Source organism: Palaemon carinicauda, chromosome 8, assembly GCF_036898095.1.
Source record: "Palaemon carinicauda isolate YSFRI2023 chromosome 8, ASM3689809v2, whole genome shotgun sequence".
Lineage (NCBI taxonomy): Eukaryota > Metazoa > Arthropoda > Malacostraca > Decapoda > Palaemonidae > Palaemon > Palaemon carinicauda.
The window spans coordinates 85,557,563-85,575,048 of record NC_090732.1 but is presented as its reverse complement, the minus strand read 5'-3'; the positions used below and the strand labels follow the sequence as shown (position 1 = coordinate 85,575,048).

Here is a 17,486-nt window from a genome sequence, read left to right as displayed (position 1 = left end):
TGCTGCAGTTCCCCTGAAGGATCTCACCTTGTTGAGGACCTTCAGCAGGAGATTCGTTGGAGGGAACAGGTAGATATGGGTCCATCTGTTTCAATCGAGGAACATGACGTCCGTTGCCTCTGCCAGAGGGTCCTCGTATGGGGCTACGTATCAAGGTAGTTTCTTGTTGTCGCTCGGTGCGAAGAGGTTGATCTGCAGTTCTGGGACTTTTTCCAAGATGAAGGAGAATGAGTCTGCTTCTAGGGACCATTCTGACTTTAGCCTGGATAGAGCGTCCGCCATCACATTGCGGAACCCTTGTAGGTGAATTGCTGATAAGTGCCATCTCTTCTTTCTTGCTAGACAAAAGATGGCTAGCATCACGTGATTGATGTAGGGCGATCTCGAGCCTTGTCGGTTCAGACATCTCACTATCACTTTGCTGTCCAAGAACAGCCTGATATGGGCTGATCTGTGAGGAGATAGCTTCTTCAACGTCAGGAGTACTGCCATAGCCTCCAGAATGTTGATGTTAAAGGTTTTGAACAGGGATGACCAGATCCCTTGAACTTTTCTTTGATGGGAGTGACATCCCCATCCTTCTGTCGAGGCATCCGTGTGGATGGTCACCGATGGGGGAGGTGGTTGCAAGGGAACAGTCCTTGTAAGGCTCTTGACCTTCGACCACGGCCTCAGAAACGACCGTAGTAAGGTCGGTATCGGTCTCTGTCGATCTCTTCGAGCATTTGATGCGTATCTTCTCCAGACTCCTGACACATCTTTCAGTTGTGCTCTTAGCACTGGGTCCGTTACTGCTGCAAACTGGAGAGAGCCCAGTACTCTTTCCTGTTGGCGTCTTGAGATTGTCGGATTTCAGTAGTCTCTTGATAGAACCCGCGATCTCTCTCCTCTTCTTTGGTGGAATAAGAGAGGCGGTGTGACTGCAAGTTCCAATGGATTCCCAGCCATTGAAACTCCTGAACTTGAGAGAGGCAAGACTTTGTGTGGTTGATCTTGAATCCCAGATGCTCCAGGAACTGGATCACTTTCATGGATGCTTGCAGACAAGCAGTTTTGGATGCTGCCCACACCAGCCAGTCCTCCAGGTAGGCTGCTACCTAAATGCTTTCTAGGCTTAGTTGTTGTACGACTGCATCCGCAATTTTTGTGAAGATCCTTGTGGCCACGTTTAGTCTAAAGGGCATGGCTCTGAAGACATACTTTGTTTTCTGTAACTTGAATCCTAGGTAGGAGGAGAGGGGGCGACCAACTGGGAGGTGCCAGTAAGCATCTGCCAAGTCTATTGAGACTGTGTACGCCCCTTTCGGTAACAGGGTCCTGATGTGTTGGAGGGTTAACATCCTGACCTTGTTGTTCTCGATGAATTTGTTGAGTGCCGACAAGTCTAGAATGACTCTGAGTTTGTCCAAGTCCTTCTTGGGAACACAGAACAGCCTTCCCTGGAATTTGATGGACTTTGCTTTCCTTATAACCTTCTTGTTCAAGAGTTCTAAGGTATATTCTTCCAGTAAGGTGGTGGAGTGTTGGAAGAACTGAGGAAATGAAGGTGGAGATCTGTTCCATTTCCATCCTTGTCCATTTTTGATTAGGCTGTGGGCCCAGGGATCAAAGGTCCAACGATCCTGAAAGTGGTGGAGTCTCCCTCCTACTTGGAGCATCTCATTGCTTAGATGATCTGGAGGGTTTGCTACCCTAACCGCGTCCTCCCCTGCCTCTTGAGGGGTTTCTTGAGGAGCCCCGTCGAGATCCTCTTCCTTTCGGGTGAAAGGTAGTGGTGTGCCTCTCAAACCCTGGGTTGAAGGCTGGTGACTGGGCTACCAGCTGTTGAGGCACCACTTGGAAGGTGGTCTGTGGTTGAGCAACCACTTGGGTCATTGCGCTCATGGTGACCGTGTGATGTTGCTAAACAGGCCGAGAAGGTAGTCTTGGCTTCTTTTCCTTCCTCTTGGGTTGGGGACCAGCATCCCGGAAAGACTTCCTCTTCGAGGAGATGCCCTACTTTTGGAGAAGGTTCCTATTCTCCATGGCGGCTTTCTCGACTACCACTTGGACCACTTCCTTTGGGAAGAGGTCCTTAACCCAGATACAGGAAGTAATCAGCTCCCTGGGTTCGTGTTTGACCGTTGCACTGGCAAACACAAACTCCCTACAGGCCCTCCTGGCCTTCACGAAAGCGTACAGGTCCTTGACGAGAGTGGCCATGTGCCTCTTGGCCAGGACCGTGTACCTATCTGGGGTGCTCGCATTGCCTGCATACATATCCATGGAGTTCTGGAGGGAAAGGGAGGCGACTAGCCTCTCCTTTGTCTCCTGTTCTCTTCGCAGGGGAAAGTCCAATAGCTTCAGTAGGTTCTCGCTGAACTGCTGTCCTGTGATGTCTGCATCAAGCTTCTCTACTAAGAAGGTTAGGTGGACTTCCTTCCATTCCTTCTCATCGGTGGGCAAGGCCAGAGACAAAGGCCTACACTCCTCTAGTGTAGGGCATGGTTTGCCTGCATCAATGGCCTTTAGCACACTTTGAGGAGCCTTCGAAATGAAGGGGAAAGCTCTCGAAGAAGGAGCAAGAAAAGTAAGGTGTTTCTACTCGTCAAGAGAGCCTGTGCCTTGTCGTGGTCGAAGACCATGACCTCCTTTGGTTCCGTCTCTTCTTTAGATGCTTGCTCACTCTTCAGCCGGATAAAGCACTCCGGGTAAGCTACAGAGTTTGGCCAAAACTCAGTGTCGTCCAGGTGGACGGCTCCCATCTTCTTCGAAATGTAGAGTTTGCCATTAGTAATCGGCATGAACTCTGCATACCTCCAGGGATTGGTCTCGGAGTAGGGTGGCAGGTCCTTCACCCTGGGTCGCTTGTAAGACACAACGGGAGGTGACGATCCAAGTTGCTTCACGGAACTCCTTCGTCATCTTCTCCTTCATGTCTACGTTCTCCTTACGTAGAGCTTCCATTAGCGTGGTAATGTGGGCCAAAACTGCATGACCCATTGAGTCTAATGGAGGGGTAGGAGCCGAAGACAAAGACGGTGTCGGCTGGAATGCCGGCACAGGCAGAGGGGAGTCCTCCGCTTCTGTCGAGTCGTGATCCTCGTCTCCTCTGGCTGGTAGAGTCACCTCTTCATTAGGATCTTCTTGAAGGAGATCCTTCTCCGTGTCTGTGGACACTTCAGACATCCTCTCCTCCTGGTGGATGTCCATGCCTTGTAAGGCTTCACTGACATCAGGGGTACGACAGCATCAGCTGTTGCCTTTGGGAACAGCAAGCTTCGCATCATATCGTTGGGAAGGTACAATCCAGGAGAGTTCTTCTGGAACCCTCGTACCCATTTCCGAAGCTTTTCTCGTGCTGCGTCCCTTGACTCCGCCGACTTGGGGTCGCCGAAACCCTTGGTCACCAAAGCCCAGCAGACGTTACAGTCCTTGGGGTTTCAATACCTCAAGGTTTCGGTTGTAACTACGCAGGCGGCATGAGACCTGCACATGTGTGATCACAAAAGTTCCTACTTTTGTGGTAACAGTACATAACCTCACATTTCAGCATTTGCTCCTCCTGTAAAGAAAGGAAATTGAAATGAGTATGTGGTAATTTATCACACTTGATAAATTAAAATATTTTCATGCAAGAAAATTTGTATTATCTTGACCATTATAGCTTAGGATAGTAAGCCAGAAAGGAAATAGGAAAGACATACTTGTGCCTCTTGTCCAGCCAATTGCTGTGACCTCCCTCAATATTAATATTTAGAATTTCCTTATTAAGGGAAAACTAGAGTGGAAGGGCTCTAACTTCTAGAGTTAGAATTAGTGTATACTAGCGCTAACCCTTCCATAAAGGGGTATTAATATTGTAGGGTAAAAATATATGATCTGATGACTATGGTTTATCAGGGTATTGAAGGAATACTTCACTTGAAGATTATGATTGGTCTCATCAATGGACTGTTAAAGGATACACAGAATAGTTTAGAAAATATAAACTACTGTATAATATATACTATAGTTTTCTGCCTGCAGTATGTACTATACTGCAGAAATACTGGCTACTGTATAAGGATATACTGTAGTTCAGTCGGCATGCTGCCGGCTAGGCTAGTACCTGGCAGCACCGGTCCAGCCGGCGGCTGGCTAGTACCTGACGGCACTAGCCAACAGAGAGAGAGAAAGCATGGAAAGAAGGGCTGCCTTATCATTATAGCTTAGTACAATAAATAAGGGTGTAGATACTACTGTCCCTACTGCCTTCTTCCGGAATGAGGGTTCAAATGGAAGGGGGGAATGAAACATTCTAGCTTCCACCCAGCCACATGAGCTGTTGTCGGTTACTCTGCCGATTCCAGGAATGTGGATGGCAGTCCAAAAGAGGACTGAAGAACACTCAAAGATATTAGGGTCTCCCACCGGCAGCCGTCATGGCCGACACAACCTTTCCCGGAGCCTTGCGTCCGTAGGGGGAAGGTCAGAGCGGCTATCAAGCCGCCTATGTAAGAGCCCGGCCGGCACCACAACCAACCCGGCAAGCGGGGAGATTGTAGGACACCGGCCAAAGACATTGCGATGGCTAGGCTATCGCTAAAGGACAGAGAGGGGCAGGGAAAGGGTCTTTAGTAATGTGTCGGGAGAAGGCGGCATGATTGCCAGCCATTTCCGGTCACAAATCAGAAACATGGTTTCAATATCGGCGCCGTCTTGGGCGTCAGAAGAATATCGATTCTTTAGCCCAGGACCCTGCCGAAACAAGACTTGTCTTCTAGACAGCAAGGGAGAAGGTGGCGGCATTGTACTACCACTTTGGATGCGGGCTAGGGAAGCTAGGCTTCCTATGCCTGCAACTGTAAGCCGGCAGGGGAGTGACTACTCCCTCGGCAGACGAGTTGCCGGCACAACGACTGAATACTCTGAGTAATACCAAGCCGGTATACTCACCGGAAAAGAGGGAATACAGAAAACACTAGCCTAGTCAAGCCAGAGTACACTACTCTATGGCAAGACCAAGATAGGGTTGTTCCCTAATGGCGACACTCAGAGGGAAGGAAGGGTTTACCCTTAAATCTCTAAAAGAGACGAGTATCGAATTATATAATTAAATCTAGGAGATATACTATCTCCTGTTAAATTGATAAATCGATACGCGAGGGTAAACGGGGATAATGTACGAAAGTATACTAAAGCGCGAAGGCTAGGTTAGCCTAGCGTGGGGCGAGATCTCGGCTACGCTATATCACCGAGACTCTAACGTATAAGATCGTTACATTTAAGGAAGAGGAAATATACGTACATGATCTTATTTTCTCTAGTATAATTTTGCCTAAATAGGTATAATTCATTAAAGCTAAATACCGGGAACGTCATTCTACTGACTAAATAAGGCATGTATGACGAACGACAGCAACCAAAATGGCGCCTCTGGTTACCAGCTACGCTCCAATAAACACATCTAAATTATGCTAATTTAAGTATGAGAAGGGAGCTAAAAATCATACACAGGAAAGATTAAATACTCAACTTACCAGAGGCAGAAGATGCTGGAGAATGCATGATAAATCATCGTAAAAGCGATCGAAAACACTGAGAGCAAGCGGGAGTACACCGTGCGCAATTCACTACAAAACAAGGAATGGGTAGCCATATTGGACCCTGTAGTAGTATGGGAAGGGGATCCACTGGGTAACCTTGATGACGGCTCCCCTTCAGTTTCGCCACTCTTCCCCCTCAGAGCGAAAACTCCATTCGTGGTGAAGATTGCCATGTGTCATATCAAGAAATACGTCCCCTGATATTATGGGATATCGATAAGAAAATTTTTAAGGATACTCACGCCAGGAGTTAGAATTCTGGAGACCTATGGTCAATTCTCTGGGAGTATCACTGTAGCCAAATATCCCTTAAAAAGCTGCCTAAAGGAACCTTCCATCAGGACGACATGGCTTGAGCCCAAAAAAATGTTAGGTGTACAACCAGGTTTTAGCGTTTCACCAGCTTTTGTAGGATTTTGTGCCAGGTAAGGGTGTGGCATCTACCAGTGGCATATAGCTTATATGTAGTATTGTACCTTCCCTCAGGAATGGGATTGTGCTTTGCCTTTACTATCAGAGGAAGGAGTTCAGGAAACTTCTTTTTGTAAACTTATGGATATGATCTTTGAGTAGTATTATGATAATCTGATAAAAAAATCTACTCATTCAAAAGTTTCTGCTCTAAAGTCTTAAGAGTGAATTCGGATGATAAATTCTGATAGAGCCAGCATGACAGTCCCTTTTAGAAAATGAAAAGATTTTTCTACTTCTTAAAAAGATTGAAGGAATTGTAGAAGGTCTGAGTAGAACTTTTGAAATTAATTGCTTCTCAGATTCTACTGTAGACATTATTTATAGTATTTTATTATTGTTTTAATAGCATCAAAATTGGGGATCATCTCTGATAAAGCTCAAAGTTGTTCAACTTATTTTTTTTAACATAAATATTGTCCAGATCAAGAAGGACCTGATTCCTCTTCAGAACTGGCACAAATGTATTTTAACTGCATCCTCCAAAGCAACGAGCAGATTTAATTTTTGTTGGAGGGAAATATATTTAATGCTCAAAAACGCCTATCTATGTTGTCAACTATTATGGTCCCTCATTTATTAAGAAAGTTGTTTGTCTATAGTGAATGGTCAAATTGATTTCAAAACACAAAGTGATTTAATCTCGCACAATCTTCCTGCTGCACAAGTTCAGCCTCCTTTGAAACAATCCCTTGGTCCTTTTACTTTGTATCAACCTCCTCCTCAAGATTTGCCTGGGTGCAGAAATAGGTCTAGGAGTATCAATTGATTTTTATGTCAAAGAAACTCGAGATTTTATCAGAGAAAATCAACTGTATCAAACAGGTGTGAAAAAGTTGATAAATCTAACAAGTGACTACACCAGGTCACTAAAAGTAAGGGCAGGCTATTGCTTCCATCATGTATGGACTATACTTTTAACAAGCCCTTTGGTGATATGCTAACAGTTGCCTTTTAAATACAAACCCCTATTACATATCCTACCAATGTCCTTACCTTCTTATCTTCATACTCTGGAAAGGAAAAATAAATATTTGTGTTATTGAAAGAAGCAATAAAAGGCAATCGTGTTTTTCACGTTCTGAATCTCCAATATGTTTAAGCCAGTTTTTTTATAATTCTTGTCTCAAGTTTTAAATTCTTGAAAGGTTCTCCATGGAGACCCCTTCTACAGTGTTAGCCGCAGTTCAGAAGGAAGATTGGATGTTTTCCTTCAACCTGCCAAATACTTATTTTCATGTATCTCCTCACACAGATTCACTGTGATACCTCAAGTCTGTGTTCCAAGAATGAATTTATCACTTCAATTGCTTATGCTTTGATTTGAACATAGCTCCTAAACTCCTCTAGTAAAGATGTGATTATATATTCTAAGAATAAGAGTTCTTCTGTATCAAGATAATTGGTTGATCATTGGCAAGTATGGAGAGGGTCTTTTTCAAGACCAAAATAGTTTATTGAACCTGTTGTTGAGTCTTGTGATTGTGGTAAATTTTAAGAAAGTCTGTCTGACTTCATCTCAATTAGTTCTTTATTTTAAAGTAATAATGGCCTTAGTTCATTTTTGGAGTTTTCTTTTGAAAAGAAAAACTCAAAACTTTCTGAAATCAAAAGTACCTTTTACCCACAAATAGATTAGAAATTTAGGATCAGTGGCCTCTTTGGCAAAACTTATCCTTTACGCTCGACTCAGAATGAGACCGTTTCAATATTCATCCAAACTAATTTTGGGACTTGTCAAAATATCCCAAAACAATTTCTGTTCCTGCCATCAAGATTCTGTCCAAACATCTCTATGGGTTTCAGTTTTGCCAACATCTAATTCAAGGAGTAAGTCAAAAGCTACAGGTTCTGGATCTTTCTATGTTCTGTGATGCCACTTTGGCAGGTTGGGAGCCCACTTTAGAGAATCATCATCTTCCAGAACTCTTTGAGATCTATTACTTAAAATTCAATAATAATGCTAAGAAACGACCCACCCACTTCCAACTGTTTGATTTAGAAAACAAGGGCCTCATGATTAACATGGTCAAAGACAGCACTAAACTCAAGGCCAATCATACGAACTTCCTAGCCATAATCAAGGGATTTCTGTACAGCATTGGAGATTGTAAGAAGGGAATCACATGCTCCAAGGCCTTTACGAAAACCAAATTGCAAACTAGGGAATAGATGATTACCTTTTGCAAACCTATTAAGACGTTTTGCCAAAAGACATTCAAATACTTTAGATAATATGAGAGTTAAGGAAATTGAGTGGTAATCAGTTGAACTTGAGCTACCACAAACAGTTCTGCATAGTCGAGTAACATTACCAATTCTCCAACAAGTGCTAAAAGCTCCTCTTCTTGCTAACTTGCGCAAAATAACAGATAACTTTGGAGCTAAGAAATCTGCAGTCTTTATAAAAACACAAAGGAAAAATACCATTTGGGTGTATACCTCCATAAGCAATAAGGTCCATCAACAGAGCTTTAATTTCATGAGTTCAAAAAGCTAAAGTAGTTAGTTTAGCCTCAGGAAAACAGGAATAAGGAAGTTCCAGTTTCTCATTACTCAGTTTACTGTCAAACACATCAGCCAAAAGGGTTGCCTTTTCCTTTGAACAGTGAATGACCGAGCCATCTGGTTTAAGTAAAGGACGAACTGTTGCATCTACACCAAAGAATGCAGATTTAAGGGTAGTCCATCACTTATGTTCCTTGGTTGTACCAGAAAGGGTTTCTTTTATGGTTAGTTTGAATTCCTTTTCAGTAGAAGAATAAACACTGTATCTCCAAATAAGCACATATACAATCATCATTGTACCTGGTTTGTCCTTCACTCGTTACCTTAGCACGCAAGAAGGGATATACCTATCAATTAAGTTGATTAGATTCTCATTCAAAGGGGCAACAGGATCAACACTACTATACAATTGTGACCAATTCAAGCCCAAAAGATCATGCAAAATCCCATTCCAGTTTGCTGGAGATTTCACATAAATCTGACATTAGTATGATACATCAAGGACAGGCTGCTCAATCTTCACTACTAGTGAAGTTAAGGCATAATCAGATGTCCCGACTGGAGAACCAACCTTACTTGTTAAAACACCAGGGGATTCAGTGTATATGAGTTCCAAGCAGTTATCAGATCTGTGAGTAGCTTCGCTTATTATTTGCTCACAGGCTGCTTCAGAGGCAAAGTCTAAAGCTCTTAAGTCATGGCAATCGGTAGAAGAAGCAGAACTTAACCACTCCCTACGGTGAGCATTGAAATCCCCAACAAAGACAAAAGAGGTCTTTCTATCATCTTGTATATTAGCCATAATGGTAAGAAGACAATCGAAGATTGAATCATCCCTGTCTGGATTCCGGTAGATCGAACACAAATAGAAGTTGTTATGGGATCACGTTTCAACATTATTGGCTTGTTAAAACCAGTAATAAGGAGCTCAGTTGAGTGCCTCATCTTAGAAACCAAATTTTCTGAATACAAAAGAATATTATACTGGCTGGATGCAATTGTAAGGTCTTGAATATTTGCATGAAGACCCCAAATATTGCAATATAGTAGACGACATTGACGAAATCTAGGACGTACTGGTCCCGGATTTCACTCAAGGTCTCCAGACAGCATAAGAATTAATGGTAATAAAAAAGAGACATCATACTTAAATAATAGATTATCAAGGACAATAACAAAAACAGTATACACAGTAATATAGATAAAGTGATTGATCAAACCCATAGACTATAGAAAAAAAGTCGGAAAAACTGGTCAACATGGAGGAGCTGATACACCATGCAAGGCTAAGTACCTTCCAGGATAGCCATTTCAACTGAAGGGAGGACAGTAAGGATGGTTTTGAGAAGAAAAAGAATCAGATAAGGAAAAGACAACTTCTTCATAAACCACAATGCATCCATTGTCCTTCTACTAATCCTGCCCAACACACCAATTAAAAAACCAAGAGGAAAAAAAGAATATAGAATAGTGTGCTCGAGTGTACTTTAAAGCAAGAGAACTCTAACCCAAGTCAGTGGAAGACCGTGGTGCAGAGGGTATGGCACTACCCAAGACTAGAGAACAATGGTTTGATTTTGGAGTGTCCTCCTAGAAGAGCTGCTTATCATAGCTAAAGAGTCTCTTCGACCCTTATCAAGAGGAAAGTAGCCACTGATCAATTACAGTGCAGTAATTAGCTTCTTGAGCAAAGAATTGTTTGGTAATTTCAGTGTTGTCAGGTGTATGAGGAGAGACGAGAATCTGTAAAGAATAGGGCAGACTATTTGGTGTATGTGCAGGCAAAGAAAATATGAGCCATGACCAGAGAGAGGGATCCAATGCATTACTGTCTGGCCATTCAAATGATCCAATAACACTAGCGGTAGTATCTCAACAGGTGGCTGGTGCCCTGGCCGACCTACACTTATGTATGTATATATATATATATATATATATATATATATATATATATATATATATATATATATATATATATATATATGTGTGTGTGTGTGTGTGTGTGTGTGTGTGTGTGTGTGTGTGTGTATTTAGTTAAGATTTCAGGTGTGCTAATACTTGATTGCAAATTTACTTTCAAGTAACACATTTGGTTTGTTTCTTTGTTAATTGCACAAATAATAGGTTTATTGCAAAAATGTACTGAGATTTTTCGTAATACAGTAATCTATCCGGAGGAAATATTTCACTCTACCCTGCTTTGAGTGTTGTTGTCTTATCTGGCTTTCAGCTGCTGACTCTCATCGTTATTTGTTTGTCAAAAAATTGCAGTCTATTACATTTCTTATTCCTATTCTGGAAATCAATTTCTGGCACTGTCATTCAGTTAGTTCATTGTGCATGTTGCATAAAGGTTGTCATAATTCTGACCATCCTTTGCATTCAGATCTTCCCAGACTCTACCATCCTGAAAATAATACGAGGTATGCAGTTAATTCTAAGTCTTGAGGCTTAGTACTACTGTAAGGCTTAGTTCTACTGTAAACAGTATGCTACAAGTTTTATTCCAAATGTGACCAGATTGTGAAAGATCTTCCTAATTTACTGTACTTTGAACTTTGCCAGAAAATTATCAGGTAAAATTTTAGAGGCAGACTAGTGGTGTTGCACTTCTGTATTTGTACGGTATATCATCATTTAAGAGAAGCAATGTTCAATTTTGATAGACAATGGGCATAAGACTGAGGAGTAGCAGAAAGGTAAATTATTTTAAAGAAGTCAACTTTTTGTTGAAAATTTCAAGTTTAGATGAAAATGAAGTAAGCTTTGTTGAGGTCTTAAATACTGTATCAGCCTTATTTTTTTAACTTGAAAGATGTCAGGGATGGGTTTAGTTCATCTCTCTTAATCATTCACATTTATCCTCTATAAACGCTATTGAATTGGAATATTGTTGTTCTCCATGAATCGGTCACTCATAAGGCTTTCTCATGAATAGTTTCTTTGTATTGGGGTTTTGCTTGTTTGACCCCAATTATTTAAGTTGAGTTCCTCTGTTCCTCCATCTAGGGGTGGGGAGGTGTTGTTCATCACATAAATACTAGGTAGTTTCATTGAAATAAACATAATGTTTCAGCAAAAATTTATCATTTCAATACTTACCTGTGATACATGTATGTTCTTATTATCTCCCCATTTACAGTGGGTACGATTTATTTTGTAAACATTTACACATGTATGTACTTAAGAAAGAGTAAAGCATCAAAATGGCGACAGACATGAGAGAATCCTATTTACTCATTTATATGTTTTATGGTTGCCTTTGTCCAAAGGGAATAGTTGTCTTACATGTCATTGAATTTATATATATATATATATATATATATATATATATATATATATATATATATATATATATATATATATATATATATATATATATATATATATATATATATATATATATATATATATATATATATATATATATATATATATATATATATATATATATATATATATATATATATATATATATATATAGTAGAGATTTTAATTCTTATAATGACTAGCACGTGAATCCCAGGTAAGAATTGAAATTATTTTATTTAGTTTAGACAAGATGTTATTTATGCTCCATACCAGATATAATCTAAAGGTAAATGACCAAATTTTCCAAGAGGTAACATTTTTCATTCACTTGTAGAAGTACTCCCAGGAAGCAGAATTTTCAAGTGAAGATTCAATACAGTTACAAAGGAAGGTTTTCAACAGAGGCCATCGCCATTCCTGCACACCTTCGGGTAAGCATGGTTATCTAGTTGAGGACTTACCTCTTTTTTAGCAGCTTATTCAAATTGGCCATAATCATTATTTGTGATGTAGTTAAGAGATATCATATGTGCATGCTTTGTTACAGGATTTTAGATGCTCCATTTATAATTAGTTATCCTTACTCCTAAAGACATACTGCACACTACAGTATACATCATTGTAAACTGTATAGTAAACGGATTTTGAAGCAAAGCGAAAAATCTATTTTTGGGTGAGATGGCCATGTCTTCCTGATGGAAGGTTCCTTTAGGCAGCTTTCTGAGGGATATTTAGCTACAGTGATACTCCCAGAGGTCTCCAGAATTCTAACTCTTGGCGCGAGTATCCCTAAGGAATTTCTTAAGGATATCGCGTAATATCAGGGGACGTATTTCTTGATATGACACATAACAATCTTCACCCCGAATAGAGTTTTCACTCTGAGGGGGAAGAGTGGCGAAAATGAAGGGGAGCCGTCATCAAGGTTACCCAGTGGATCCCCCTCCCGTACTACTACAGCGCCCAACATGTCAACCCATTCCTTGTTGCAATTAAGCATTGATGGCTACAGATAGAGTAGTTTTGGGTGGGGATTGTTACGTATGTATACTCCTTTTCTTAGAAAAGGAGGACGGGTCCATCACGACGACATGGCCATCTCACCCAAAAATAGATTTTTCGCTTTGCTTCAAAATCCATTTTTTGGGCTCGAGCCATGTCATCCTGATGGAAGCTTACCAGAGAATTACTTGAAAGTACTATATCTGTGGGTTTGTATAAGTGCCTTAACCTCGAGTCAGCTTCTATTTGGTCACCCAGACCACATAAATATATGACGGTACCGTTATTCGTCATATCTGCTAAGCTTGGAACAATCTTAGGGTTTCCTGCCCCCTAAAGGGAAACTGTCAACTCTGACTATAGAAGCGAAAAGGTTTGTATATATGTCGGAACAAATGTAATCAACTACCATACTCATGTTCACATGTATAGGCACCTTCAAGTGATTACCTTATTTTTAGGAAAAATAAGTAAAAAAACTCTGGCTAGTTTTATTCAGTACTTATTGGGGCGAATAAGATGCAAATACATTTTACATATTTATTTGTATAGACAACATAAATATAACAACGAATGTATTAAAATAGAATCATATCCATTCCAGCTAACATTTTAAAGGTACATATATATTTATCACCTGTAAGGGAAGAAATATATTATTAAAACATTGCCACTTGAAACTATTATAAAATTATTAAGATAATTTCACTGTAAATGTTGGATGAATTTCAACACTGCTTACGAGTGTACACATGGCACTGGTGTTATTGGTTTGATTCTACACCTATAAAGAACAGTCCTAGGGGCACCAGGGTGACCCTTAATAAAAGGTATTACACTGAAAGGTGTTAACACTTTTTCACCCTAACTGTAAAAGTCCCAAACAGTTCACAACGCTAACTGCCGCCACCACAAAGTGTTTCAGCTTGTGCACTTCCTTCGCATAATGTTTGTTGAAGACTCTAGAGGATTTCCAACCAGTGTATGAGCGGAGGCTATCAAAGTCCATATACTGATAAAAGTTCAGCAAGGAAGCAATCTTTCTTGGATCATGACCTGCGGGTGCACTGTCAGGATCCGCTCTGCGAATAAAGTAAGTGAGCTTCAGTTGTTTCAAGGATAAGTTTGATCCTGAGGTTTCGCCTTTGAAGAGCGGTCCTCCCTTGAAGTCTGAAGTTCTTCGAAGATAGACCTTTAGACACTCTACTGGACATAAAGAGACATCTTCCTTTAGAGGGCAGATTCTCCAGGGACCCCACATTTTGGTGGGTAGCTCGTTTTTGGCGAGAAAGGTAGGATCGGGAAAAAGATTCAGTTCTCCCACTTCTGTGAACTGAATATGGCCCTCGTCTCTTGATAGGGCTACTATTTCACTAACTCCAGCCCCTGAGGCTATAGCGAACAAAAATATCACTTTTTGTGTTAGATCCTTTAGAGAGCAATCTTCATTGTTCAAGTTCGAAGCATACTGTAGTGCAAGACTTTGTCCAAAGACCATGAAATGGGCTTCGGAGGGGCTGCTGGTTCAAGTCTAGTGCATGCCTTCGGAATCTTGTTGAAGATTTCGTTCGACAGGTCCCCCTGGAAGGAGTAAAGAAGAGGTCTAGTCAAAGCTGACTTACACATAGTTATCATGGTGGAAGTCAAACCTTGTTCGTGAAGGTGGATGAAGAAGGACAGGCAGAAGTCTATCGAGATTTCCGTCAGCTTTTTTGCTTTGACAAAAGCGACCCACTTCTTCCAAGACAATTCATATTGTCTTCTGGTTGATTTTGACTTGTATTCTTCTATAAAGTCCATACTGTCTTTTTAGATCCCAAATCTTTTCTTGACTGCTAAGGCGAGAAAATCATGAGATGAAGGCTTTGGTTTCTCTCTGATGAAGCGAAGACAGTCGACTTCTGAACCAGTTGGGATAGAACTGGGTTCGGTAGAGGAAACAGCCTCAACTTCACTTCTATCACCAGACGGTACCAATTGCTTTTGGGCCACTTGGGGCCACCATTTCTGCTGTTCCCTTGAAGGATTTCAGCTTGTTGAGAACCTTCAGCAGAAGATTAGTTGGTGAGAACAGGTAGATGTGAGTCCATCTGTTCCAATCGAGGGACATGGAGTCCGTTGCCTCCGCCCATAGGCTACGTATCGAGGTAGTTCCTTGTTGTAGCTCGTTGGGAAGAGGTCGATCTGCAGTTCTGGGACTTTTTCCAAGGTGAAGTAGAATGATTCTGCGTCTAGGGACCATTCTGACTCTATCGGCTTTAGCCTGGATAGAGCGTCTGCCGTCACATTGCAGAAACCGTGTAGGTGAACTGCTGATAAGTGCCATCTTTTCTTTCTTGCCAAGCGAAAGATGGCTAACATCACGTGATTGATGTAGGGCGATCTCGAGCCTTGTCGGTTCAGACATATCACTATCACTTTGCTGTCCAAGACTAGCTTGATGTGGGCTGATCTGTGAGGGGATAGCTTCTTCAACGTCAGCAGGACTGCCATGGCCTCCAGAATGTTGATGTGAAAGAAGGTCTTGAACATGGAGGACCAGGTCCCTTGAGCTTTCCTTTGATGGGAATGACCTCCCCATCCTTCCGTCGAGGCATCCGTGTGGATGATTACCGATGGTTGAGGTGGTTGTAAGGGAATAGTCCTTGCTAGGCTCTTGACCTTCAACCACGGCTTCAGAAGCGATTGTAGTAAGGTCGGTATCGGTCTCTGTCAACCTTTTCGAGCGTTTGATGCGTATCTTCTCCAGACTCCTGACGCATCTTTCAGCTGTGCTATTAGCACTGGGTCTGTTACTGCTGCAATTTGGAAAGACCCCAGTACTCTTTCCTGTTGGCGTCTTGAGATCCTGCTGGATTTCAGTAGTCTCTTGACAGAACCCGCAATCTCTCTCCTCTTCTTTGATGGAATGGAGAGGCGGTGTGACTGCAAGTTCCAATGGATTCCCAACCATTGAAACTCTTGAGCTGGAGAGAGGCGAGACTTCTTGTAGTTGATCTTGAAGCCCAGATGTTCCAGGAACTGGATCACCTTTGTGGCTGCCTGCAGACAAGCAGTCTTGGATGCTGCCCACACCAGGCAGTCGTCCAGGTATGCTGCTATCTGAACGCCTTCTAAGTGTAGCTGTTGTACGACTGTGTCTGCAAGTTTCGTGAAAATCCTTAGGGCTATGTTTAGTCCAAAGAGCATGGCTCTGAAGACATACTTCGTCTTCCATAGCTTGAATCTTAGGTAGGAGGAGAGGGGGCGACTGACTGAAAGGTGCCAGTAAGCATCTGCGAGGTCTATTGAGACTGTGCACGCCCCTTTTGGTAACAGGGTCCTGATGTGTTGTAGGGTTAACATCCGGAACTTGTTGTCCTCGATGAACTTGTTGAGTGGAGACAAGTCTAGAATGACTCTGAGTTTGTCCGAGTCCTTCTTGGGAACACAAAACAGCCTTCCCTGGAATTTGATGAACTTTGCTTTCCTTATAACCTTTTTGTTCAAGAGTTCTAAGGTATATTCTTCCAATAAGGAAGTGGAGTGTTGGAAGAACTGAGGAAATGAAGGTGGAGATCTGTTCCATTTCCATCCTAGTCCATTCTTGATTAGGATATGGGCCTGTGTAGTGTTGGAAGAACTGAGGAAATGAAGGTGGAGATCTGTTCCATTTCCATCCTAGTCCATTCTTCATTAGGATATGGGCCCAGGGATTGAAGGTCCAACGATCCTGAAAGTGGAGGAGACTCCCTCCTACCTGGAGTATCTCACTGTTTGGATGGTCCTGAGGGTTTGTCACCCTGACCACGTCCGCCCCTACCTCGTGAGGGGTTTCTTGAGGAGCCCCATCTAGATCCTCTTCCTTTCGGGCAAAAGGTAGTGTTGTGCCTCTCAAAACCTGGGTTGAAGGCTTGTGGCTGGGCTACCAGCTGTTGAGGCACCACTTTCCTGGAAGGTGGTTTGTGGTTGAGCAACCACTTTGGGCATCGTGGTCATGGTGACCGTGGGATGTTGTACTGGCCTCTTCGTCTTCAGCATCAGGGGAAGAGTTTCTCTTAGAAGACATGCCCCACTTTTGGAGAAGATTCTTATTCTCCGTGGCGGCTTTTGCGACGACTTCTTGAACTACTTCCTTTGGGAAGAGGTCCTTACCCCAGATACAGGAAGTGATCAGCTTCCTGGGTTCATGTTTAACCGTTGCATTGGCAAACACAAACTCCCTGCAGGCCCTCCTGGCCTTTACAAAAGCGTACAAGTCCTTGACTAGGGTGGCCATGTGCATCTTGACCAGGACTGTGTACATGTCTGGGGTGCTAGCAACGCCTGCACACATCTCCATGCAGTTCTGGAGGGAAAGAGAGGCGGCTAGTCTCTCCTTTGTCTCCTGTTCTCTTCTCAGGAGAACGTCCCTCTTAATGAGAGAATGCCTTGATGAAGTCATTGATCTTCAGCCCGGCATTTCATTCCCGTGCTGAATCTTGGTGACGGGCAAGAGGGCTCTCGAACTTCGGGAAATTGCTCCCCCAGTTCGAATCTAAATTTCTCTCTTTCATCTTTTTCATCTTTTTCTTCTGCTTAATATTTCTTTGACCTTCTCCTAATTTTATCAACTTTCTTTCATCTTGCTGTCCTATCTCTATGATT

General features: G+C 42.2%; 1 protein-coding gene across 2 annotated transcripts in view; it reads left to right on the top strand.

The window, feature by feature from the left end:
* The window catches only part of LOC137645791 (uncharacterized), a 273,902-nt gene that overhangs the window by 149,056 nt on the left and 107,360 nt on the right, over positions 1–17,486 (top strand). For both annotated transcript variants that reach the window (XM_068378731.1, XM_068378730.1), the window contains exon 8: positions 12,193–12,289. In XM_068378731.1, coding sequence (XP_068234832.1) covers positions 12,193–12,289 — 97 coding nt within the window. The remainder of the gene's footprint in view (positions 1–12,192; positions 12,290–17,486) is intronic.